General features: G+C 46.6%; 1 protein-coding gene across 2 annotated transcripts in view; it reads left to right on the top strand.

Annotated features, from left to right (window-relative positions):
* TTC28 (tetratricopeptide repeat domain 28) overlaps positions 1–27500 on the top strand; it is a 316685-nt gene that overhangs the window by 238945 nt on the left and 50240 nt on the right. For both annotated transcript variants that reach the window (XM_030582635.1, XM_030582636.1), the window contains exons 10-12: positions 1891–2109; positions 5982–6147; positions 24828–24968. In XM_030582635.1, the coding sequence (XP_030438495.1) occupies positions 1891–2109; positions 5982–6147; positions 24828–24968 (526 nt within the window). The remainder of the gene's footprint in view (positions 1–1890; positions 2110–5981; positions 6148–24827; positions 24969–27500) is intronic.

Here is a 27500-nt window from a genome sequence, read left to right on the forward strand (position 1 = left end):
ACAGCCTCCTCAGGGCGTCCTCTCCAGGGTTCCAGTGACAGGCAACAGCCTTGCAGGAGGGGAGGGTGGGGAGAGAACCCCACAGCTCCCAGCCACCACAGTGGCAGGAGAAACCACAGAGCTACAGCAGCAAAAGTCACAGACAGATCAAGGCTTCTGTTAATTTTGATTTATTGCCCATGACCTGTCCGTGACTTTTCGTAAAAATAACCATGGCAAAATCTTAGCCTTACCGATGTGTGAGGATAATTCCCCATGGGAGCCTTGTGAGGCTGCACTTAACGTTTGCACAAGGCACTGAGATCCTGGGACGAGGCATAGTTCAGGATGTCCTTTCCCTGATATTTCATTGCTTTCCCCTCTCAGCAGCGCATCCTTCAGCCCCTCACTTGTGTATGATTCACTCCTGTGCCCCCCAGGGCTGTGCTGAGTCACATCACAGAGCCCACAGCAGCACTCATCTCCCTCCCATTTGTATGTAGACCCTTCCCTTACAGGCTTGGGTAGGAGATTTCCCCTTCCCAGCCTGCTGTGAGGAACTCTACCTGCTCAGGGTACACCAATCAGGACCTTCTGCTCCCAGTGCCGGGTGCACTTCTTCAGCTGGCTTTGCTAATACAAGCAGAGGAGCATGGCTAAAACCCTGCCAAAGCAAACCACGTCCCAGTACCTACATTCCTGTGGAGGCCTGGGGAGAGAGTGATCCACACACACTGGATGTGAGTCACCTTGCTTAATGCACAACTGCAAGGTGATCGGACCCATGGGGATGAAGGTGGGATTAAAACCTTAGATAGAAGAGAAGAGTGTGACGAACGGAGGAATTGTCTGTAATATTTTTAAGAACTATCTGTAGGACTCTGTACATATCGCCTTGGCATTACTACCCAGTGGATGCAGAAGAGTTAAAATTCTGCTTCTGGCGCAGAGCAGGAGACACGATGTGTTGGGGTGATCGGAATTGGTCGTTATGGATTGGGTTCAGCCAATCTTTATCAGTGGCAGATCCGGAAAGACAATGGGAATGCTGAGAACTAAGCAATTGACACTTCACACCAGGAAGTTCTGGCAAGGTGAACACGTGAACTCAGCATGGCTTTGCAGCAGGAGAACACTGGACTGAGAGGTGACAGGAGGCAGTGATAAGAACTGGGCTCACAGAGACACAGAAGCTCACCTGGGACTGACAGGCAAAGAGATCAAGAAAGAGAGAGAGAGCCTGGATGGTTTCTACAGCAGCATGGCTCCGTGTAGCCCAGGCATTGGCCAGTCTGAACTCTGTCTTAACTTTGCCTCTCGAGCTCACCGAAGGGCTTCCTGAGGCTGTGTTACACTTGACTAATGAACCCTACTCAGTTCTGAAAAGGCTGCCCGGAGTCACTGCAGATACTTGCTGAGCTACTTTGATCCCTGAAGAGCGTAAAAGTCTCCAAACAGCAGGTCTGCTTCAGTCAGACACTCTGGGCAGAGCTCGCAGTGAAAAGTAGAGGCTCTGTTTCAGAGGTGTGGAGGCCCTGGGGCCTACCTTTGTGGAAAAGTGTGACCTCTTGGGGTCTGGCACACTGAAGGGACAGCTTACAAATCATAATGTAGCACAGATCCTGTGGGTCTGTGACCGAGGTACTGGATATCTTGGATGTTTGATGTGCCAGGGAGTCCCAAAGGGCACTGGGTTGTAGTCTGGGAAGAAGCAACGTGCAGCCAGCCAGGATGCTTGGGGTTGCTGGGGAAACAAAGAAAGTGCCCATAGAGGTGCTGCTGCCCTGTGACCTGTGGTGCTGTTTGGACTGAAATAACTGACATGCTCTCTACCCTTTTACAGTGCTCTGCCGTGTCTGGTGCAGGCCTGAGACACATCTTTGTTCCCTAACTTGTGGCTCTTCTTCACAGGCCACCATGACGAAGCCCTGGCTGTAGCAGAAAGGGGGCGAACGAGAGCATTCGCTGACTTGCTGGTGGAACGTCAGACTGGACAGCAGGACTCTGACCCCTATTCCCCCGTCACCATTGACCAGGTTCTGGAGACTGTGAATGGCCAGAGGGGACTTGTTCTCTACTATTCGCTGGCTGCCGGCTATCTGTACAGCTGGTTGCTTGCTCCTGGGGCAGGTAAGGTTCCTTTCTGTAGATTAGAGTCAACTACCAAAGCCTGCAAAGGGGAAATCCTAGAAATCAGAGTTGGGACAGACCCATTAGGGTCTCGTCCTGTTCCACCACCCAGAGGCTGGGCCTGGCACTCAAAGCCTCACTTTGTAATGTGAAATATGCCCTGGATTATGCAGTGTGCTTTGCTGCCACATCCTTACGCTCCTGCTCTTTGATAGTGCTATGACATCTTTTCAGGGTGCTTATTCTGCAGTTGCTCACCACAACTCATTTTACTGCGACTGATACTCAGCTCTTGTTGGGAATTCAGTTAAATCTTGGTAGCTTTGGTGGCAGTTCAGCTACAGAGGGAATGGAGCCCTTGTCACCTGTACATGGAAATTGGCAGCTGCTGGGGAATTGGCAGCTGCTGGGGGAACTATCTTTCATCCTTTATCTAATATTATCATGAAAGCAGGAAAATAGGATCATCCGTGTAAACTGGATCAAGAGGCAGGCTGGCTCAGGGGATTGGTAATTGGATATGCATCCTTTCACCCTGAGGGCACTGGATTGAATGCACACCCACAGGTCAAATTCATCTCTGCTCTAAATCTGTTGTAGTCACTGGTCTTATTCTAGGAAGGAATTTGGCCTGAAGACGGTAGTAACTAAAAGGTTTCTCCGTCTGAGGGCTGTTTTGGGGACCCTGGTAAAATGAGATGGGGGTTTTGTCCTGTTCCTAGTGCACAAATATCATCTCTACAGAAACCAGTGCTGCATAGCACCATTGTGGGCAGGCCAGGATAGAGCCAGCCATGGAGACTGGACTCCTCTTGTAACTCTAGAGAGGGAAGCCTCCCTTGGTCAGGGCTAAGGCATGCTGGTGGGTCAGTTGTGGAGGGCGGGGGTAAGATTCACACTGCTGTGCTGGTGCCATGCCTGAGAGAAGGTCTTGACATGATCCCAGAGCTATCAGTCTGTCACCTTTCCACCTTGGTTCCAAGGACCACTAGGGACATAAGCTGGCAGCTCCTTCATGGAGCCATGAGCACAGATGTGTTGTTGGTGCAGTTTACGCGGTCCATGACACTTGTCCCTTCTATGGAAAGAGAGAAGACCCTAGAGCCTGTTTATTTCAGTGCACCAGGTTGCAGTAGGGTTGCCAACCCTCCTGGATTGGCTCGGAGTCTATTGGAATCGCCATTGATCTCCTGGTGACTGTTGAAAGCAATCCAGGAGATTTTAATAGGTACAATTTAATGACATTACATAATGTTGGGGGGAAAATCTCCTGGAATAGCTTCAGTCAGAGTTGGCAACCTTTGGATGCAGCCTGTTTCCTGCCTCCTCCAGAAACTCCTGGCTGCACCTTCCTTGCACCTTTTTATTTATGTACTTCCTATGTGTGACCCCACAAAATCTCAGAGCCTCCCTGTCATCCTCCCCGTGGCGCTGGGCAAGATGGCTATTTACCAGGCTAGAAAGAGGGAGTTGGACTGGGATATTCTCTGGGACTGTGGAGAGGAGCCAATTTCTGTTCACCTTTTTGTCTGCACATCCAGGCAGATTCCTCTGGGTGGCTTCCACTGTAGAGAGGTGAACGCTACCTGGGCTTCTCAGCTCAGAGTTCCTTTCTTGTACCCTTCTTTTGACCATCTAACCTACACTTTCTTCCAGCATTTTTCATTCTTTGTCCCTCGTGACTACTCAATACCCATTTTTTTTTTTTTGGTCCATTCCCCTCTGTTGAGCAGGAGGACTTCATGGTTTTGAGGACTGATATTCCTTTTGGGAATCAGGCTGGCTCATGGGACCTAAATAGGCCGGCACCTGTGGCATGCACAGAAATAGAGGAAAGGAAAGTTCAGTCAGAGAAGCATGTTCAGGGCTTTGACATTCACCCATACATGGAAAAGTTTTCAGGTGCTTAATTTATCCATTTTTCAACAGCCAATCTGTCTGGGTTTCCCACAGGGCAATGCAGAGTGATAATGAGATTCCAAGCATGCTACCTCACTTTAATTACATTTCTCTGTTTTATGCTTCCAAATGCATTTGACATGTACTGTATTAATTGAAGTGGATTCCAGATAACAGGAGGGCAGCCCAGCTTCCTGATATGCCATCTAACTGTCTGTTCCTCTGAATCTTCCTCACATGAATTTTGAAACATTTATCACAGATGAGCAGAGCAGGAAGGATTAATTTGAAGAGGATCCCCTTTTGCATGCAACTGTTGTTCATTATCTAATAAAGTGATAACTGTAAATCTTCAGGAATAGTTCTTGTGTATAATTTAATAATTGTAACCCTTCATCATGACAGAGATAAAGAGCACTAATTCAGATTGCATTGAACGTGGTTCAAAAAGGAAAGCAAACACAAATGAACTTCTTTGGCTTGGCTGATGTATTTTTCGCTAGATGTATCTCTTTGATTATTTACTCTAGGAGTACTCAAATCCTTTGTGGATCTGAGTGAAGAGAGGTTACTGTCCCATTACACACATGGTCACTAATTGCCCTCTCAAACCATACATTTTGCATAATAAAATGTTGAAGGTTTTACCACACTGGGGACAGCACTGGGCCTTGTAAGATGGTATCAGCTGGAGGAGCAGGGTTTGTCACTGAGATTCATAAAGATTTAGTCACGGCCCCAACATCCCCATCACAAGTTAGGAGCTTGTAGAAGAGCAGCCACAACCAATCTCCTGAGGCAATTGGGTTTGTAACTGCCCAGGCCCTTGGAGGCTGTTCTGTGTAACCGAGTTCTGCGGGGCGGTGCTGGTTACAGTCTGCTCGGGCTCTGTCTCCCTCTCTCAGATCCTTATTCTGCGGCTAGTTGCTGTTTCACCTTTGGCTGCCTTACTACGGGCTCTTATGTGGGAGTTCTTAGCTGCTGACGACAGCACTCCAGCTCTCTGCTTTCTTCTTGCCTTCTCCAATACATATGCAGAAACTTTGAGAGCATCTCAGGTTCCTCATTCTAGCATAGGTAGTATTTCCTCAGAGCTCCCCACTCACCATTTCAATGGATCCATTTGCGGCTGTTGCTACAGAATAGGTTGCTTAAGTCTTTTTATTTGATCATCTCTTCTCTCCAACCTGGTTTGTTGTTTATGCTGCCACTGCAAACAGGGTGCCCAGGGTAATGTTTCAAGAGTGATCACCAGGCGCTGTGGCACTGCAGGGTTAATCATATCAGAAAGTGTATGCTGGTCCGACTGGAGGAGGGTTTTATCTGCAGTAACAGCTGAATCCTTGACAAAATGTTGACTCCTGGTATGAATGTTTCCTTTCTCTGGTGTACCCCATTGTGTAATGTTCTTGCTTTAGTATTTTAATATGCACTAATCTACCTTTTACTTCTTTGCATGTATTTATTTGTGTGTGTAAGGGTGAAATGAGAAATCTCCATGTGACACAAGGAGATTCTGCTGTAGGAATAACATTTTTGTTCAGACTTTCAGCCCTTGTGTGTCCAGTTTATGTGGTCAGATACTATTAATAGACATTTTTCATATGCTACTATTGAAATGTGCTATTGGAATTTCCCTGGGAGATGCTTGCAAGAAACATCTGTTTTATAATTCATATGAGGCTGCTGTGATAGTAGTAAGTGCCTTCTGAACATCTCATTAAAGTCCGGCTGAGTTTTCTTCCCTTGAACTATCATTTGCAAAGTACAAAACCAGATTTTAAAAGCACAGTCTTAATATAGCATATTGGACTAACTCCTGGAAAGCCCTCTGGAGACACAGCACAGCATGCTTCTCTCCATTTCTGCTGGAGATGCCAACCCCTCAGGACTTGTAACAGTTGTACTGCTTTCTTTGGCAGTGCACTCCCTTCACACAGTCGATAATGTTGGCAATTAATGTGTCCTTGCAGGAATTCTGAAGTTTCATGAATACTCTCTGGGTGACAGCATGGCAGAGAATGCCGGGGACATTCAAGAAGCAGGCAGCGTGGGCTTCCAAACGGTTACTAATTCAGCACTGGAACTCTACATCTCAAGTGTACGAGAGGCACTGGGCGTGGACTCCTACTATACCCGGTGAGTTAGGAATTCACATCCTGATTCTCTTGCTCCCCTCCGGAAGTCATGTATCCAGACAGCCTGGAGGAGCTGATGGCTGAGAACTCTGATTTTCTGGGCCAAATTTTAAATAAGCTTCAGCCAAGCTGCTCTATTTTGTATCCACAGCTATCTGTGCTGCAAATAATAGATTATGTGCATGCAGATGGGGTTTGCACCAACAGACTCGATAGTTAGATGCCTCATCTGCTATATATGGGCAGTTTCTATTCAGAGGTACCCATGTAATTAATTCCCCCTCAGAGATTTGCTAATGAAAAATTGCAGTTGCAACTTGGGGGAGAACATTTTTGAAATATGTCCCTTTATGGCTAGCAAATAACTCACAATGAACAATTCATCTGATTTACGTAGCTGCTATCTGACAACAAGCAGAGATTTCCTTCAGTTTATCCATTGTACAGATATACTCCACAAATATTTGTACACAATTTTTGCTCTGTGGCTTGAACATGAATATCTGAAAACCAAGCTGAGTGCTTAGCTGTGACTGGTCTGATGAGTCACATCCCTGATTGGATGAGCTCTCTAGTACTTCCTGTACTGATACTTGAACATGCAAATTACACTTAGTCTTCTGCAAACCCTGCAGCCTGCAGGATGGAGTCAGGGGCATCCCCATCCTTGCACCTGCTCTGTGAATTGAACAGGTAGGAGGTTTTACCATAAAGGATATGATGACACTAAGGCCATGTTTATACTACCACTTATGTCGGCAAAACTTACGTTGCTGAGAGATATGAAAAAAACCACACCTCTGAGTGACATACGTTTCACCAGCAGAAGTGGTAGTGTGCATAGCACTATGTCGGCAGAAAACATGCTATGCCAACATAGCTGCTACTGCTGTTCGTTGAGGGTGATTTAATTATGTCAATGAGAGAGCTCTCTCCCGTTGGCACAGAGCGGGTGCACAAGAGATCTTACAGTGGTGCAGCTGCATTGGTACAGCTGTGCCACTGTAAGCTCTCTAGTGTAGATGTAGGCTTAATTTTCTAATTCAAAGTGAACCCCACTGTACAGTCAAACTCTATATTCTGAGCAGGTTAGTTTCCTCTAATGCATTGTTTGTGCTGTCAGAAGCATATGCCAGAAGAAGAATCAGTTTAGTAACCAACTTGCACTTTAGAAGTCTAATTTACCCCAGGTGAAAAGAAGAGCAAGTGTATCTGCTATCCTGGGTCATTACCTAGGCCCTGAACAGGGGCAGCTCCAGGCACCAGCACAGAAAGTTCATACCTGGGGCGGCAAGCTGGGGTGGGGGCGGCCTGTCAGTTGTTGTGAGGGCAGCAGTCAGGGAGCCTTTGGCAGCGTTCCTGCAGGAGGTCCACCAGGTCTCGCAGCTTCGGTGGTGGTACTCCGAAGGCTCGGGACCAGAGGATCACCCACAGAACCGCCACCGAAGCCACGGGACCGACGGACCTCCCGCAGAAATGCCGCCGAAGGCTCCCTGACTGCCATGCTTGGGGTGGCAAAAAACAGAGAGCCGTCCCTGGCCCTGAACACGTATGGGAATGGAGGCAATGGTTTGTTCTGTTTTATTGTGTTTGAAATTTCTTTAAACTGAATCCACATTCTCTTGTAACCATAGCACTGTTTCTGCAGTACTGAGAATTGTGGGTGACTTTCCTTTGGTTGGATCACTAACAGTAATGCAGGGCGCTACAGATGCTGCACTATAAGAAACTTTTTGCAGAGCCTATCTTGCTTCTGATTTCAGTGATTAGTCCAGTGTGTTGAAGATCAATTTGTTTGTCTGACTCTCCTATTAGCAGGGAGGAAGTTCCCTGCTGGCTGGGGGCAGGGTCTGCCAGGATCTGCTTGCAGTGGGAATGATCTCATTTGTAATCTTGAAGTCTTATGTTGCTGCCTTCATCACAGAAGTATGTGCTAGGTCATGGAAGGCTCTGCTCTGCTCTGACTGAGCTTCCTCAGGCCTGGACCTCTGGGGGCAGAGCGCAGTTACGGCTGAGTGGGGCATCACTCAGAAAACTGATTTTTCATGCAAATAGTTCTAGCAAAGAAACAGAAATTTCATTTTTGTGGAATTGAGCCAAAAAGTAAATTTTGCTCAGGATTTTGTGGACAGTGCAGAAAAAGTTGCAACCTCTCCCCCCCCCAATTAATCTCTGTTAATAGCTGTACTGGTGCCTGCCACAGGAACCAGCCAAGTCCGGGTACCTGATGGTGCAGTAACGTGAGTCAGACCTTCCTGTGCAGAAGGTAGCAATAAAACCAAGAGGTGCTGCGGAAACCTCTCCCCAGCAATGCCTGCGCTCACTCTGCCCCGCGTTCACACCTCAGTCTGATTTAGATGGATTTTCTATTTGATTGTGTTAAGAGATTCAGGCTGATTTTTGCAGTTCTGATCACACTCCACACAGTTAAAACATCTCAGGCAGATTTCCCGTCAGCTTTGTCTCTGATTTCTCACTGACATCCCTGCCCTGTGATAGGATGGGACATCCTGGGGACACACTGTGGACAGCTATTAGCAAGCCATGCTGGGTTACTGAACAGATGCAGTCCCCAGCTTAGAAAGGAATCCCTGGGGAGGCTGTGAATTCTGTTACCAAGTGTGGGCGGGGAGCTTTTCTTCTCTCTGTGCCAGAATCTGTAAGGAAGATGGAAGACCTGGATAATTCTCATCTTGTGCCCTAAAGATTGCTGAAACCACTTACCCTGGTGTGATCTCAAACTAAACTGAAGGGTGAGTGTCCGAGAGAGAGACAAGGGTTTGTTGGAAAGGTTTGCAAAGCAGAGAGTTTCAGACTAGGGCGCTATAGTATACTAGCTTAGCCTCACCTTTTTTCTTCAGGTGACCAGGGAGAAAACTCAACCTAAAATGCTTTTTAAAAGGTGTTTAAAAAATGCCTAATTTTTGAGCTAGTGGGGAAAGGCGCCTTTGTCCAGGAATTGTAGCAGGAAGTCACAGAGCCAAAGAAATATAGAGCTGGAAGGGACGTCAAAGTCATTGGCCGTTCCTCCACACTGAAGCAAGATTAAGTCATTACTGTGCTCCTGGGCGTGGGAGCGCCACACAGTGGCAGGGGAATGAATGAACTGTGCTGTGCAGATTGGCCTCCTGCTTTTGATTACCTGAATTTGGATTCAATCCAGACTTGATGAATTAGTTCAGAGTTACAGCCAAGCTGCTTAGTGCAAGCAGTGGATTACGAGGAAGGGATCAGCATTGCTTATTTTGTGTGTGACATCCAAGGCTTCTTGAACCGCATTGCTGCTGTCATGCTTTCCGAAGGCATGCAGCAAACCCCTCAGCTCAGACACAAGAGGGGAGTTCTGTGCCCATAGCAGATTGAGATGGCAATCTAACACATGGTGGCTGCAATGACACAGAGTCAGAGGAGGTTTCTACAAGCAGTGCAGGAGACACACAAAACTCAGATTAAAAACTGTTTTTTCTAACCCTAAGTGGGGCCTGAGCCCTGCTTGCCTCCCTGGATGAATACCCTTTTGGGCTCAGTGCCCTCGGAGGGTGCTGGGGGTGACAGCTGACAATTCCTTCGTGGTGGAGGGAGGAGTTGAGGCTGTTGGACATGCCTTTCAAGTTTGCACCTGCCCGTAGTTTGGAAGTGTAAACCCCCCCCCCCCCCCATTATATCAGCCTTCCCATGGATTTCATACTTCCCCTTTTTTTACTGGGACTGTGCTCTTCAATCTGCACACACGTGTGACAGGTCCTCAGCAAGTGAGTTCTCTTCTCCCTAATCAGAAGGAGGCAGAGACACTGCTCAGGTGGTTAGAAGCAGTTTGTTATCAGGCATATCCAGGGGATAGCTCAGTGGTTTTGCTTCTGGTTTTCCCGGTTTAGGCCACTATTCCAAACACAAGCTGGAGCAGAGGGCACCAGACTTGTCTGGAAAGAGGAAATAATCTAATAATTTTACTTCTTTTTAAACTTTGCCAGGGAGCCTTACGCAGCTGCTGAGATTGAAGCTGCTAGCAGATGGAGCACTCACAGGGCAGATGGCAGGAGCATAAACTCCATCCACCAGAAGTCAATGTATTTAGTTTGGTCATCTGTCTGTGGCATGGATTCTCAAGTCCTGGCATGTCTGCTTCTGGGTATTGAGATGTGACATATCCACTAAGACCCAAAGTGCTCCTTATGCAGGTAGTAGTGGAAAGAGGAAGCTTCACCTGTGTGCATGGCAGCCAGCTCCACACATCAGATGTGACAGTGGGGCAAAGGGGATGAATGTCCTTTACTTATCTGCTAGACTAGCCACACTGCCAACCTCGCTGGGTTTGCCTCTTTTACGAAGGCCCTAGGTATCCACAAGGCTCCTGGTGTCAGTTTCGTGTTCAGGTATAAGAGTTGAGGACTCAGCGACCACAAGCCAACTCTGTGGGCATAACACTTACAGCAGCCACTTCTATAATTTAGCAGAATGAAGGTGATGGGTTTGAAGTGACAAAATCTCAGGTTTCCCAGGGCTGTCACAGACATTGAAGGCCTGTTGTTGGCGTTTGATGAGCTCAGACAAATAATACAATGTGTGATTCTTAATAGGCCATGTGAAGTGGAATTGGCTTTAAAAAGTCAGTCACGTTCAATAAAATGTGTTGGCTACACAAAAACAATCTCATTGCGACATTCCTTAATTGCTTTGTCTTCTATCCCTTCACTGATTTTCCAACTCATGCTAATCAAACACATGCAGGGAGGGAGTTCCCTGCAAAATGTGTCTCCTGATACCAACTCTTTGCAGCAAGAAATGCAGTGGTTGTGACTGGCACCCTTCACTACACCCAGAGACACTCCCACTCGGTGTCAGCACCATCATATGGCATTCACAGCTAGTGACCGCCCAGGCCATACTGACTAATGTGTCCCCTGGTAGCCAGGCCCATGCACTGAAAAGGATGGAACCCTCTGCAGCTGGGGCCCAGGGTGGGATTCTGCCAAGGAGGAAATAATGAACCTGCTGCAGGGGAGGACACAACTTCTCCTCCAGCATATCACTGAGCACACCAGCATGAAGGTTTGCTGTATGGGTTGGTGGGCTTTTAACTTCTTGCCCTAATACTGCCTGGTGGTATTCTCCAGAGAGCCCAAATCCCATCTGTCTTTTTAGCCAGCTTGCTAGGAAGTTGCTCTTAGCAAGAGGGCTGTGGAGTTCTCCTGCCTGCACAGAATAGGCATGTGGTTCCACTGGGCCTGACTTTGTTGGACACTCTGCTAGAGAGAGAGAACAGCTTCCTTGCCACTGTCTCTACCATGATAGCGAGAGACAGAAATGCTCTCTGTGATAAATGAACAGACATGCAGTGAGTTCTGCACCACTGGCACTTCAGCCTTCTCCCTCATTGCTCCATCAGTTGCAGGCCTTCTGTGAACCACAGTGACCTCCAAGGGTTGGGGACAGTGTTGATGGTATCTGCCAATGTTGTTGTACAAGAGGATGTCATCATATCCCACTAAACTATCAGCTAATAGTATTTCCTCTACTGTTCTCTAGACAAGAGTTTGAGTGGTGACTGGTGATTTGCAAAGGTGGGGACCACTGGGTTGAACTTCCAGAGACCTTTGGATGTTTCCCTTGCTGTCTCAGATGATGGTTCAAAGATAAGAAAGAGTCCTCTCCAGGAGAAAAACTGAACACAAAAAATGTATCTCCATTTAAGTGTCTGAAGCCTTGGGAAGCATCTGGGCTCTTGCCAGTGGTTGGAAATACCTGAGATAGGAGAGTAGTAACACTTTGAAAATTGGCAAGAAACAACCTACAGGGCTGTAGAAATCCAGCCTGACAGACAGCGATTTGGGCCCATAATGACTTCAACTCAGGTACTTCAGCCAAGAACACTCATACATAGAGAGACAAATTACAGCCCAGGAACTTTCAGGCTCTTTATATTCATGGGCTGCTCAGAAGATTCTTGGAAGCTGCCTGGAAATTTATGAGCAGTTTGTGAATGAAATTCTTTTCTCAACAGCTCTCTGCATTTGCAAAGTCTTCTGGCCTGACTGTAATAACTGGCATCATATTTGTCACCTGCTTTATGAGGAAGGGGCCTGTCCAGAGGACTACCAAACAGAAAAGAAACTTTCCCTTATTGAGTAGGATAGCTGCCATATCAGGACCCTTGTGAAAACAAGTCACTTTCTATCTGCCTTTCAGTGGAACTCTGCCAAGTAGAGTCCTGCCCTTCTGCTAGAGAAATCACTTGTGGGTTCCTCTAGCTCCTTGAGACTTGCCAGCCATTTTTGTTAGCATGAAAATTATTACCTTAATCCTGTAAAAGCTAAACATGCTTTGTAAGCTCTGGAATGTGTTCCTGTCTGAAGAGTGTGGTAGTTGCAGCCCAATCTCTGAGACTCTAGCACAAAAGCACAACCATTCACAGCCCAGGTCATTTTTTAAAGAGGAGCAGACAGGCACAATGCAAACAACTCTGGAGCTGCATTTACCTGGCCAGGGTCAGAGAGATGTGGGGTGGTGATTGGGAAGAGAAACAGATCAAAGAGGGTGGTAGCGGAGTGAAGAAAGTTAACTGGCTTTAAAGAGAACAATAGCGAGCTTGCAGCAGGAGCAGTTAGCTGGAGATGGACTGCATGTATTAGGAGAAAACTGGTATTTGCCACTCTCTGCTTTGCTGCCCAGTTTTCTGGGGGAGGGGGAAGGATTATGTCAGTCTGATCCGTGTGGGGACTGAGGCTCAGTGCTGTGCAGAGTTTGTGTGCCTGGAGGGTGCAAAAGCAGCACCAGGAATCGCATCCTTGCTACTTATGCAGCCATTTCCTGTAAATTCATTCATGACCAGAACATGGCTGGGTTAGAAGTGCAGGAACAAAATACAAGAAAAGGTTAGACGTTTGGCTCTGGGATGTTGCTGGACAATTATAAAGAAAAGAAAAATGAGTATAAACCTGGTTACAGAAATTCCCAGCTGTGAAATGTTTGGAATGCAAGAAAAGTAGAAGCCTGGAAAATTCCTTTGGAGGATCCCAGATATTGAGATTTGAGCATTCACATTTAGGAGAAGCAGGTCTACATGAGGCAGAAATCCAGGTGTGTCTTGTGGGTACATATCATGTATGCTTTCCTGGGATACTGGCTGTGAATGCAACAGTGTGGTGGTGTGTGCACAGACACATGTTCACATGCTTGCCCTGTAGTTGGCTGATGGTGGAAGCCAGTATGATCTGGAGGAAGGAACACAGGACTGGGATTCAGGGCAGTCCTGAGTTCTGATCCTATCTCTTCCACTGAACTCACCATGTGGCCTTGAGCAAGTCACTTCCCCTTTCTCTTTCTGAGCTTCCCTGTCTCTAAAATGAGGTTAATATTCACCCACCTGCCTCACTGGGGTGTTGTGGGATTATGAAAGTTCAGTGCTTTAAACTAAGGTGGTGTCTTTTAAGTAAGGTGACCAGATGTCCCGATTTTATAGGGACAGTCCTGATTTTGGGGGCTTTTTCTTATATAGGCACCTATTACTCCTGACCCCGTCCTAATTTTTTACACTTGCTATCTAGTCACTCTACTTTTAAGTAGCTATAACTATATGTACGTAAGTGACAGATGCTGGCATTGGGCAGAGTAATAGGAAAACTACAGCTGGCAATTTACTCTGTCCCAAACATTTCCAAATCCACAATTGCTGAATTCTTAATTATCCCTCATTTGAGTAAAAGTGGAATTCATTCTGCTGAGAGAGGTGTGACCTTCCAGGAATGGCTCCCTGAAGGGAATCCAGAGCTCTTCACAGCTGCGCAATTAGGTTATTCATTTCACTGAAGGCAGCAGCTGACAGAAACAAACAGCATGTGAGCAATTTTTTTAAAAAGGGCTCCTGTTAGAAGTGATGAGAGTACATCTGAGGTCAAATATCTCTAGGGGAGCAGATGTAAGAGTGGAGGTGGCATCCTTCCCCTTAAGCCCATATGAGCTTGAAGCATGGTATCTGTGCTATCCAAATAATAATAAATAATCACTGGATTAATGCCAACCCAACCAGCACCTTACAAGAAATAAAGGCACCAGATCGTCCTCATCCTCTGTGGTGCAGAGGGTTTCAGACCTGTGGAGATTTTATAGACAATATATCCTGAAGTTCTTTTGCTGCTGTTGGTTGCAGACACACCCTAGGGTTACATTGTCCAAGCTATGCTTGGAGATTGGGCTGTGTGATTTCTATTAAAGTCAGTATCTAAAATCAGTTCCCTCCACCCCCAGCTGACATTTCCTGGGCTTTGGGAATTGTATCTTGCATGTGGATGCTGCTTCCAACATGCCCTGTATGTACATGTTGGCTCTTGATCTTCTCTATAAGAATTAGACCCATCCTTTCCGGATAGTGGGTAGTAACAAACAGGGCACGAGAAACAGAATAGAAAGTGAGCTCCTTAAATCTGTCCCCATGTCTCCTTTGACCAATGGGGTTACACATTCACCAAGGTTTAGGCAGTTGAGCCCCACTCTCTAGGAATGCAGAGACCCTGCCATCTCTGATGCAAACTTCCATTATGCTCTGAGCTGTTTGCACAACAGATTCATGGGATCACTCACAATTCCATCCACCATCTCCCATAACAACATATAAGAATGGCCATACTGGATCAGACTTATGGTCCATTTAGCCCAGTATCCTGTCTGATGTTGACCAGTGCCAGATGCTTCTGCCAGTTGGAGATTTAGGGACATCCGGAGCATGGAGTTGTGTCCTTGACCATCTTGGCTAATAGCCATTGATGGACTTGTCCTCTATGAACTTAACGTATTCTTTTTTTAACCCACTTCTGCTTTTGGCCTTCACAGCATCCTATTGGCAATGAGTTCCACAGGTTGACTATGTGTTGTGTGTAGAAGTACTTCCTCTTGTTTGTTTTAAATCTGCCTATCCATTTTATTGATTGACCCTTAGTTGTTGTGTTATGTGAAGTTGTGACTCAGGTCCCAGGGGGGCCATGCTGAGATTGCTCAGTTAGGGCAAATTGTAAAAAAATGGAGCAGACAATCCCCAAAACTGGTGGTTATTTTAATACTTAGATCCACCAAGCTACCAACAAATCAGCTTGTATAGTACCTTATGGGTTACCCAGAAGCCAAAAACACAGTTCCCTTAAATCAGCCCAGCCTTTGGGCTCCCACTCTAACAACGAAGTCAAATGTGATGAGAATTATTTAAAATCTTGTTCATCATATAAAAGTTCTACCAATCCTAAAGGACACATTACCTCCCCAGGTCAATGAATATTTTAGATCTTACCCGAAAACATGCTTATAACCAATTCTTATTAACTAAACTAAAATGTATTAAAAATAGAAAAGAGAGAGATTATTGGTTAAAGGATCATTATACGTACAGACATGAAAGAGTTCTTAGGTCAGTTTCATAGTAGAGATGATGAGCTTTAAATGTGCATAGAGTTCTTTAAGAATTAGTCCATAGGTTCGTTCAATCCAGCGTTCGATATCAGGGTGACCCAAAATGAAACTGGAGATCTCAATCTTTTGGCTCAAATTTCCCCTGGTGAAGCTGTCATAGTATAATTCCCCACTCTGAACCTTAGCGTCCAAAAGATGGGGTACCAGCATGAATTCCTCTAAGCTCAATTACCAGCTTAGAACCTGTAGCGCGGCCACCAACCAGGAATTCCAGTGCCTGGTACACTCTGGTCCCCCCAAGACCTTGCCCGGGGACCCCCAAGACCCAGACCCTCTGGATCTTAACACAAGGAAAGTCCCTTTTCCTCACCATTGCCTCTCCTAGACTTCCCCTCCCTGGGTTATCCTGGAAGATCACTGCAATTCAAACTCCTTGAATCTTAAAACAGAGAGGAAAATCCACCTTCCCCCCTCCTTCTCTTTCCCCCTCCCAGACTCTCCCTGAGAGAGAAAGTAATCCTGACACAGAGAGAAAATTAACCTCTCTCTCCCCCGTCCCTCCTTTCTCCCCACCAATTCCCTGGTGGATCCAGACCCAGTCCCCTGGGGTCTCACCAGAATAAAAAAAAATCAGGTTCTTAAACAAGAAACTTTTAATTAAAGAAAGAAAAACAGTAAAAATGATCTTTGTAAATTTAAGATGGAATAGGTACAAGGTCTTTCAGCTATAGACACTGGGAACACCCTCCCAGTCTAAGTATTCAAGTACAAATTAAAACCCTTTCAGTAAAATACCAATTTGAACTCCTTCCAGCCAAATACACATTTGCAACAAAGAAAACAAGCATAAGCCTAACTCGCTTTATCACCTAGTACTCACTAGTCTGAATTTATAAGAGCCTGTATTGGAGAGATTGGAGAGAAACCTGGTTACACGTCTGGTTCCTCTGAGCCCCCAGAGAGAACAACAACCAAACACTAACAGCACACACAAAAACTTCCCTCCCTCAAGATTTGAAAGTATCCTGTCCTCTGATTGGTCCTCTGGTCAGGTGACAGCCAGGCTCACTGTTCTTTTTAACCCTTTCCAGGCAAAAGAGATATGAAGCACTTTTGTTCTATTAACTCTTACTGATCTGTTTATGACAGAAGCATAAGCAGATTTGAGATGAAGGGATCAGGTCCCAAATGCCCTTCATACATTATTCGGGCATCCTCTTGATCACATGCTGTACTTGGGTGAACAATAATGTCTTCGAAGAAACCTCCCATTTCCTAAACATCACCGGTAATTAGCTACATGGAAAGACAGTGCTATTACTACATTCACAGTTCATTTAAATGTTAATATCTCCTTTTGATCTCTGAATTAACAGAATACAGGGATAGACAGGAAATGTTTGATTACATTTGTTAACCTCTAACAATATATATGTAAATATACAAAACCACAAATATTATCTACTTTTGTGTCTCTAAAGATTGAATGTGGGTCAATTAGCCTGCTAGTTGTGTAACCCTTTCTGATCCTGTGCCACAGAAGTGTTAAATAACACTTCCCTATTCACTTTCTCCACATGATTGTGATTTTATAGACCTCTATCTTATCTCCTCTTAGTCATCTCTTTTCTAAACTGAACAGTCTCAGTCTTTTTAATCCCTGTCCCATACGCCTAATAGTTTTTATTGCCCTTCTCTGCACCTTTTCCAATTTTAATATATTGGAGCAATATATATATGGGGTAATGAGAACTGCAGACAGTATTCAAGGTGTGGGCATACCATGGATTTATATAGTGACATTAGGATATTTTTGTTTTATTATCTTTCCTTTTCCTAATATTTCCTAACACTCTGTTAGCTTTTTTGACTTGACTGCTCATTGAGCAGATGTTTTCAGAGAACTATCCACGATGACTCCAAGGTTTCCTTCTTGAGTGATAACAGCTAATTTAGACCCCATAATATTGTATGTATAGTTGGGATTCTTTATTCAAATGTGGATTACTTTTCATTTGTCAGTATTGAATTTTATCAGCCATTTTGTTGCCCAGTCAATCCAGTTTTGTGAGATTCCTTTGTGACTCTTTGTAGTCTACTTTGGACTTAACTATCTTGAGTAGAATCATAGAAATGTAGGTCTGGATGGGACCTTAAGAAAACATGAAGTCCAGCTCCCTGTTCCGTGGCAGGACCAAATAAAGCTAGACCACTCCAGACAGGTGTTTGTCCAACTTGTTTTTAAAAACTGTCAATGATGCAGATTTCACAACCTCCCTTGGAAGCCTATTCCAGAGCTTAACTACCCTTATAGTTAGAAAGGTTTTCCTAACATCTAACCTAAATCTCATTTGCTGAAGAGAAAGCCCATTACTACTTGTGCTGCCTTCAGTGCACGTGGAGAACAATTGATCACCATCCTTTTTATAACAGCCTTTAACATATTTGAAAAGTGTTCTCAGGTCCCTCCATCTTCTCATCTCAACACTAAACATGCCCAATTTTTTAAACCTTTCCTCATAGGTCAGGTTTTCTAAATCTTTTATCATTTTAGTTGCTCTCATCCTGGACACTCTTCAGTTTGTCAACATCTTTCCTAAAGTGCGATGCTCAGAACCGGACACAGGACTGCAGCTGAGATCTCACCAGTGCCGAGTAGAGCCAGACAGTTAGCTCCCATGACTTATGTATGACAGTCCGGTTAATGCACCCAGAATGGTATTTGCCTTTTTCACAGCTACATCACATTGTTGACTCGTATTCAGTTGGTGATCCAGTATAACCCCAGATCCTTTTCAACAGTACCACCACCTAGCCAGTCATTCCCCATTTATTGAATGTCATCTTGCTGAATTCAGACCAATTCTCCAATTTGTCATGGTTGTTTTGAATTCTAATCCTATGTTCCAAAGTGCTTGCATCCTCTCCCAGCTTGATGTTACCTGCAAGTTTTATAAACATACTCTCCGCTCCATGATCCAAGTCATAAATGGATAGTCCTAGTCTCAAGATGGACCCCTTTGGGACCCCGTGTAAAAAAATTTTTTGCTGTTAGTTTTTGTGTCCTTAGTTAGTTGCTTTTCTAATTCTTTCTTGGCCTCCCTTATTATACTTTGACGCTTGACTTGCCAGAGTTTATGCTTCTTTCTGTTTTTCTTGCTATTTTTCTCTTAGTAGGTTGGGCTTAAAGAACCCATCCTAAAGTCAGAGCCCAGTGGGTCTGTGCGCATTGGAGGGCAGGGAGGGGCTTCTCTCTCTGCTGTGCCATTCCTGAAGCCAGGCTGTCATTCAGCACTCTCCCAGGGCCACACCTTACAATAGCAAGCAGTTTACCTAAGCCATGAGCCTAAGGAAAGAATCCTCTCTAGTGCAGGTCATGACATCGGGTGGCGGGGGGGGGTTTGCATCTGATGACTGAAAAGGAAAACGTTTGTGCCTAGGAGGTAGAGCAGAAGAAAGTGCCTTTGGCAGCTGCTGGGCACCTGCACTGCAGTCACTGATTCACTGGTTGGGAAAGAGTGTCCTTTAGAAACAAGGTTATCAGGATTTGCGGGCATGGAGGGAGGCATGAGCTCATAGTGTGTTCCTAGTGTGGCATGCAGCTTTCTCACTAAACGGCTTACAGGATTGAGAGGGCAGCAAGGTACAAATGGCTAGGGCTGAAGCTCCCAGTCTGTCCCTGAGGTCTCAGAGCTGGCTTAGTGTGATTTGCAGGGGGGAAGATTCCCCCTCTCCCCCCGACACTGCAGGGAATTACGTGGACAGATTCTGTTCACTTGGTGGCTTTCAGGGGCGGCTCCAGGCACCAGCCCGCCAAGCGCGTGCCTGGGGCGGCAACCCATGGGGGGGATGCTCTGCCGCTCACCACGTCATCATCACTCACCTTCGGCTACATGCCTGCGGAGGGTCCGCTGGTCCCGCGGCTTCAGTGGACCTCCTGCAGGCGTGCTGCCAAATCCACGGGACCGGGGACCTCCTGCAGGCAAGCCGCCAAAGGCAGCCTGCCTGCCGTGCTTGTGGAGGCAAAATACCTAGAGGCTCCCCTGGTTGCTTTATGTGGAACTTCATACACCGCTTTGAAGATACTTCCCAGCATGTACCCTGTGGGGCTCTCCATTGCTTGTTGTCACCACTCCTGAGAGTGCCAGGCCCCCAAAAGAGATTAGAGCATCTGCTCTCCCGGACTCCCTGCTCCTGCTCTCTGAGAGTTACTCTCTCCGTGCCAGCAAAGAGCAGAGAGAGTTAAATGTGAAACACAGCACAGAGTTTAGCACAAACCCAAAGAGTGCTATTTAACTTCGACTCCCCAGTTCATGCCCTGGCCATGTTTATTTTACTCTATTTAAAGGCAGAGCGTAGTGCCTGGTTGCCTGTGCTGGGAGGTGATTCCCAAACATCCTTTTGTCGGTGTTTATAATTCTTCAAATACTGTCACAGTGCATTAATCAAGGAGCTGCATTTCTGTGAATAAAGTGCCTTAATCCTGTGGCATTAGAGGATCATTTCTGCATTCAATAAGATCCTCACAGCAAAAAGTCCAGTTGAAAGGACTTTGAAATTTATTTGTGTTCCTGTTTGGACAGATTATTCCCAAGGGTGTACAGGGCCTGCTGTGCTGGGCAAATGAATTCAGGTTTCTATCTTCTCCCAGGAGCTCTGCCCCCGTCTCTGGGAGATATACTGAGAACTGCTAGGGGACTGTGGGATGTGAACACCTCTATCTGCAGCTCGGAAATAAAATCCTAGGAAGGGGAGACTGTTGGGAAACCAGCTTCATCAGTTGTGTGCTGCTGTTCAGTCAGCTATTTTTCATTCTTCAGTAGGGTAACCAGATAGCAAGTGTGAAAAATTGGCACTGAGGGTGGAGGGTAATAGGAGTCTATATAAGACAAAGCCCCGAATGTTAGGACTGTCCCTATAAAATCAGGATATTTGGTCATCCTATTCTTCAAGGGTTTCTTTGGCTTTGGTCCGGGCTTAAAATAGAATTTCATTGGTGGAAAGAACATTGACCTGGAAGTGTATTTACAAGGCATCCTCTGTCTAGTGCAGAGATGCTGAGAGATGCCACATGCCAGTGCCTGTGCTCACACATTGTAAATCCTGTTATGTGTTAACCGGATTTGTGTGCTCTTTATCTTGAAAATTTGCCCTCAAACCTTTTCTATTCATGGTGTGAGATTAATTTCCCTTTGTTGTTTTATGGAGGGACTTTCAGTGACAAAAGGCGGCATGGTGACCACTAGAGTGAAGTGTGGAAGGGCGGATGGTCTTTTTGGAGCAAACAGGAGCTGCAGCTGCATTTAAGGAGTGGGATGAAGCTGCTGAGATGCTGTTGTGCCATGTTCACACCCTCCAGTCTTTCCAAGTCCACTAGCTGAGAGAGCCCTCTGGTTCTGGACTCCCAATTCTCTCATTCTTTGGAACACATCTGACCACACAGTCAAATCAGTCATTGCAATAACAGCCTGATAATATAAGACTCTCCTGTGCTTGTGCGGCATCTTCCATTGTGTGGAGCCCAAAACAGTTTTCCAAAACTACAGACATCTAGGAATCCTTTCTCTGTTGTGATGTACAGAAATGAAACGGTGAACTGGAAACACCACAAGTGCCATATCGGGTGCAGAGCATGTGTGACATCCTTTTGCTTAAAAGTAAACCTTTATGGAGAGTAATTAGGGAGCCTGCAGTGCCACCTATTTCTGCAGTTGGGAGTAGGCTGCAAACACAGCACTCACTTCTGGAATAAGGAGGTTTGTTTTTGCAAAAACAGTGTTTGAAGTTTGAGTGCTTCAGGGACATGTAGCTCCTTGATGAAGGAGTCTAATTGGTGGGGAAGACTCAGAAAGTGGAGCAGGAGTGAGATGCAGAAGCGTACAGAGACTTACAGCCCTGGCTTCACATGTTTATTGGCCACAATAAATATTTTCCTAACGTCAGCCCTTCTGAGCCACTTCCAACTGCTCTGAGGATAGATAAATAACTGGCCTCCTCAGAGCAGTCAGTTACTGAGAATTTCGCCTCTCGAAGACTCCGTATGCTGTCTCTGCTGCCAGTGTACAGAAACCATAGCAGAATGGGTATGAAATAAACCCCTGAGCAGTGGCCATCTTGGAAGCAAAAGCCAGAGACATCATGCTCAGTGATGAGGACACCACTCCAGGCAGCAGAGATGTGTGCAGAGAGGAGAGACTCATGCACTCTTCATTCCTGCTGGCATTCTGCAGCTAATTCCCATTTAACTGCTGGGGCATGTGGATGCTGTTAATAGTGTTGCTCAGTTGTGACTGTGCCCGGCAGGGCACCCTGAGTCTGTGACTGAAGGCAGATTTCATAATGTGCCTTTGTTCCTTGGTTTGTAGTTAGTCCTTAAAGCCACTAATATGTAATCTTTACAGTGAGAGAATTGGGGCCGGGGAGGAAAAGCAAGATTAGACATATATTCCCATGCACAGACAGGCACATGTGTGCACCATTAAATTACCTTCCATGTGGGTGTTTGTATGCCTTGCACACACATGTGCCCACACAAAGGCACAGATGTGGCAGAGGGTAAGGACTGCCATAATGCTTTGCATAGAGACCAGGATTGTCCTTCTTATAGAGCTGCACAAAGTACCATGAGTGTGAAATGGGTTAGCAAAGTCTCCCTCTCGGCTTCTTTCATGGCCAGTTTCATTTCCAGGGAGAGCCCCAGCTGGCAGATACATTCAAACAGCATCCAGTTTGCCACCATCAGCGACTAGGCCCACTCTGGAGTGTGTGTGCATAGCTACCGAGATTTGGGCAGTTCTGTGTGTGACATCTATGCAAATTATCTAATACGTACAGGGGGTGTTACAATTTCACATCATATAACTTGTTTTTACCTTTTTTCTTAAACCCCCCTCTACCATCCCTTCTCCCTCCCCTCAACACACCACACCCTAGGAAAGTACGTACCAAAATACATGTTAAAGGAGTATTGTTTAGGTCGCATAGTCAAACACTTAAAAGTTAAGAAATGCCAGATGGTAAGGAACATTACTGCTGCCCCTGTTGTTTATCCAGTATAAAGAATTTGGCACATTCAGTCTGAAAGGCAGTGTGGTCAAGCCAGATTTGGGCTGTATTGCCAACTCTACCAAGAGTCCTTGTGCAGCCACAGTGACCTCTCTGTGAACTAGGTGAGTGCTAGTTGCCTTCTCCAGAGATCAGGTTTGAGGCCTTGGTTAATAACAAGGCTGATGAAATGCACAGCAATACAGTACACTCTGGAGAAGCCCTCCTGCCTCCCGGCACAGTGCGCTCTGCTGCAGGGGACTGTGTGTGGTTCTTGTTTCCTCGGCGCTTTACGCAGCATGCATTGTTGAATGAATTTAGATAGAATGTATGGGCCAAAGGTGTTAAGATGACCCCAGTGACTGTCTAACATTAAACAGTTCCAAACAAGGCTTGAGGTATCCAGAGACCTTGGTCTGCTTGGTACCATGGTGCAAACACTGGTAAAAGTTCTTTTAAACTTTTATTAAAGACCCAAGAAAGACAGAAAAAAGAGTTCAAACATTTGAAATGTAAAGTATTAAGTCAGGCTTTCATTTTACCAGCATCCGTGGTTCCCTTCCCTTTAGCTGGAGTGAGTTTTTAAAAGGAAAAGCCCTCTTGTTGGATAGTCGTTTAGGTGGTATCAAAGATGGTAAGGACTGTTCTTTTATGAGAAAAGAGAAGTTAGTTAAGATGGGTTGGAGCTGCCATCATTGCTGTTGGTGTTAAAGTCCAGTCCTGTTTCCTGAGAAAACAAAACAATACAAACACACACAAAAGAGAAGAGAAAGGAAGTGAAAGAGAAAATCCAGTTTCTGTCTCTGGTGTTAACTTTCACTTGCAACCTCATTGCCTGGAAAAAAACAGGCCCACCACATGGTTTACCAGCCACTCCAAGACCTGGCAAACTTGTACCAGCATAGGGCTGTTTAGGGCATTGCTTTTATCCACCTCTTTCTAGCCACAGGCATACAACAGTGTTGCAAAATGTACAGTCTTGGCCAGCTAAGCCAGACTCATATTAGACGAAGGAAAAAGGAGAGATAAGATGGGGAAGGAGAAGGACTCATGGGGGCTGGGGGAGAAAGAGACAGTCTGCCATCTGACTAGCCAGTGGAGGTGGCAGTGTCATCTGGGTCTGGTCAGGAGGAAGGAGGTGGAGGATGGCAGTTGTGATGGTGAAGTTCACTCCTTCCCCTTCTCGTCTTCCAGTCATCCAGCATCGGCCTCCATCTGTGCCTTTATTTTCCACCGAAAGGTCTTTTTGAATAAAAACGCAGAGGAAGTGATGATGGGCCCAATTTTGACAGCAGCGGGCAGAGAGAGCTGTGTGACGCTTGGCAGGTCTTCACATGTGCCTGTGTGGTCAGTGGGGAGCATGTAGAGGTGTCTGCCCCGGACAGAGCCAGCCGAACATGTTGCAGCTTGTCACTGGCCCAGGGTAGTGGGTTGTTAATTATTGATTGAGGGCCAGGGGCATGGATGGGCTCATAGGTGTGGCACACTCTGCTTGCTATTGGCAATCCTCCAGGAGGGGGAGAAGCATGAGAGGTTACAGAATGAGCAGGAGGAAGGAAAGAGAATGGGGGAGGAGGGGTAACTTGTGTGTAATCCTTCATCGGAGCATGCACCTTTGACCTCCCAAACATGAGGAGGCGGCCGTGGGAGGAGTTGCCCCAACTGGCTGAAGACCCCACTGGCACTGCCTGTAGTTTCTATGAGGCAATGTGTCCTAGTGGATAGAGGATTGGATTGGGACTCTGAAGACGTTGGTTCTATTCTTAGTTCTGCGGGGTGACCTGGAACAAGTCCCTTCCCCGCTCTTTTCCTCAGTTTCTCCATCTGTAAAGTGGGGCTAATGATACTGACATGCTTTGAGATCTGCTGACGAGAAGTGCTAGATAAGAGCAAAGTCTGAAGGCCTCAGCAGACTCCCAAGGATGTGACTCACACCCCACTGTGAGGCTCCTGTTTCATGCTGTGGCTTCAACCCCCAGTGCCTGGTACAAGCAGTGGGATTTTGGTTCCAGGATTCCCCTCAGTAGGAGTCATGCAGCGAGAGCCCTAAGCAGCGCCCCCGTGGCAGAGGAGTGGGTTATTCTCCTCCTGTCGCTGGGTCTCCGTGGGAGAAGAAAACAGACCTTAGGCTGTGGAGTTCCTGTCCTCGGCCCAGGTCTTTCTCTCACCCTCTCAAGTCTTTACAGTGAAGCTTATGCTGTGCTCTGCCTTACTGACCTTTCTCTGCTGTTTCCTCCTCAGAGCCTGTGCCAGCAGCGAGACAGAGAGTGAAGCTGGGGACATCATGGACCAGCAGTTTGAGGAGATGAACAATAAACTGAACTCAGTAACTGATCCAACCGGCTTCCTGCGAATGGTCAGCAGGAATAACCTCTTCAACAGGTGAGATCTGGACCCTGCACCAGCCAGCAGAGTAGGGAGATGCTTCGTTTCTTGGGGGACTTCTCTTTGGGGTGTGGGATTCTGCCTCCTGTCATGGAACAAATGTGAACTTGCTCCCCAGGGGCACAGCTGAGAACAGAGCTGTTCAGAGTAGGAGCCATGTTCTGTGATGTGCTGCCCCTGCCAGTAACCTCCCTGATGCTCTGCTATAAGGCCTCTTAAAAAGGGTGGCAGAGGAGTTTGTCAATGCTGTGTGCACTCCACAGCCTGTGAGTGTGTACCTATCGTTTCACCAAGCAGCCGTCACTGCAGTCCCTGGTGCTTCCCAGTGCGTTAGGTCTGCATGGCAGGTCCTTGGTGCGCATGAGGAATCTGCTCTTCTCCCCTCCCTGAGATACACATTGGCTTTTTGTCTTTCTACCCTTCCTTTCCCTTCCCTGTTAATTTAGTTAGATTGGGAAATGCTTGCTCTGAGAGGAGGATCTTGCACTGTGCCTTGACAAGGGTCAGACTGGATAAGTCTGCTTCCATGGCATGTTCCACTTAGTGAGTTTTCTTTGTTGCTCAGGTGCTTTGTCCGGAAATTGTGAATTGGAACTAGTGCTTGGGGAGTCACCAGCACAGCATGGAGCATGTGGGGAAGGGATGCCCAGCGTGGAGCACAAGGAAGGGGTGCATGGTGGCCTGTCAGTGAGCAGGCGGCTGTTGTACGTGAGGCTTGCTTTCCATCCTAGATCCACCTTAGGGGGGTGTCTGGCATAGCTGCTAGAAACTCAAACCCTAGAAGTTAAAGAGGGAAAAACCCTGCTAGGTCATCGAGGGGCTATGGCAGTGGCATGCCCATATCCCCATGAAACCCAAGAACTCTGCACAGCTAAGTAAGGAGAAGGGGCAGTGAGAGGGGCGAATGGCTGCCTCGCTCACCCAGACATATAGCGCTGGTCAGGGCTTTGTTGTCATCTGAGCAGTTAGGTTTTGGGGCCATTGCGGACCATGTTTCTGGGAGGGGATCAGAGATTTTCAGGATCGTGAAGTAAGCAAGAAGGGAATTGTAAGTAAGGTTAAGGTGTGGCTCTGTCCCAAGGAGCAGTGGCAGGCACTCTGATAACCTTGCCCTTCCCTTTGTCCCCAGCCCCCCCCCCCCATGTGTACTGTTCCAGACTGATGGAGATTCTGCAGATAGAGCTTGTGTCTTTGTCCCTGGGGCACGGAGTGGAGAGCTCTCTGTTTGCTGACTGTCGTTTCTCCTGGAAATGTTTGCTTCCCATTAATTTTAACTATGTCATTAATTAGCTGGAAAAATGATAGCACGGTGCATCGGCCACCCAGTCTTTGTTCGTTTTCTGCGTCTTTGGAACTTGCTCAGGTCTCAGCCACTCATTAAACTGAGTCTGAGTTCAGGGTACATCAACACCTTTGCAGCGGGAAAGGAGTCAGGCCAGTCTGCAGTGTTTAATGTGCCTGCTGGAGCACATGAACTAGGACAGAGGCTCCCCTGAGTGTGATCCTGGGGCTGAAATGCTGGCACCAGCATTGGTCCATTTCCCCTCTCAGAATCTCCATTGCTCCCATTCAGACTTCCCCAAGAATGATGACCAGGGCACCAGTTGGGGATCAGGAAGGCCTTCCCTGGGGTCTGCTGGGATGTTTTGCTTGCCTGTTTTCCACACTAGCTATGCCCTGTGACTGCAGGAGGGCGATGCACATCAATTCTATATCTGGGCTCACTGCAAGTCAGTCATGTGGTACCTGAATGTCTTTTCTGTCATGTGGAAGCCAAGTGCCTCTTCAGGTGTATGAAGTGAGTCTCCTGGGAGTCGCACATGCAATAAGTCAGTTTGCAGATGCTGGGGTAGGCATGGGGACTGCCTTCTATGACAAGATAACTGGCTCTGTGGATGAGGGGAAAGCAGTGGACATAATACTCCTTGACTTTAGCAAAGCTTTTGATACGGTCTCCCACAGTATTCTTGCCAGCAAGTTAAAGAAGTATGGACTGTATGAATGGACTATAAGGTGGACAGGAAGCTGCCTAGATCGTCAGGCTCAATGGGTAGTGATCAGTGGCTCCATGTCTAGTTGGCAGCTAGTATGAAGCGGAGTGCCCCAAGGGTCGGTCCAGGGGTCAGTTTTGTTCAATATCTTCATTAATGATCTGGACTGGTGTGGACTGCACCCTCAGCAAGTTTGCAGATGACACTAAACTGGGAGGAGTGGTAGATATGCTGGAGGGTAGGGATAGGATACATAGGGACCTAGACAAATTAGAGGATTGGGCCAAAAGAAATCTGATGAGGTTCAACATGGACAAGTGCAGAGTCCTGCACTTAGGACAGAAGAATCTCATGCACTGCTACAGGCTGGGAACTGACTGGTTAAGCAGCAGTTCTGCAGAAAAGAACCTAGAGGTTACAGTGGACGAGAAGCTGGATATGAGTTGACAGTGTGTCCTTGTTGCCGAGAAGGCTAATGGCCTTTTGGGCTATATAAGTAGGAGAATTGCCAACAGATCGAGGGACATGATCATTCTCC

This window comes from Gopherus evgoodei, chromosome 13 (genome assembly GCF_007399415.2).
Source record: "Gopherus evgoodei ecotype Sinaloan lineage chromosome 13, rGopEvg1_v1.p, whole genome shotgun sequence".
Lineage (NCBI taxonomy): Eukaryota > Metazoa > Chordata > Testudines > Testudinidae > Gopherus > Gopherus evgoodei.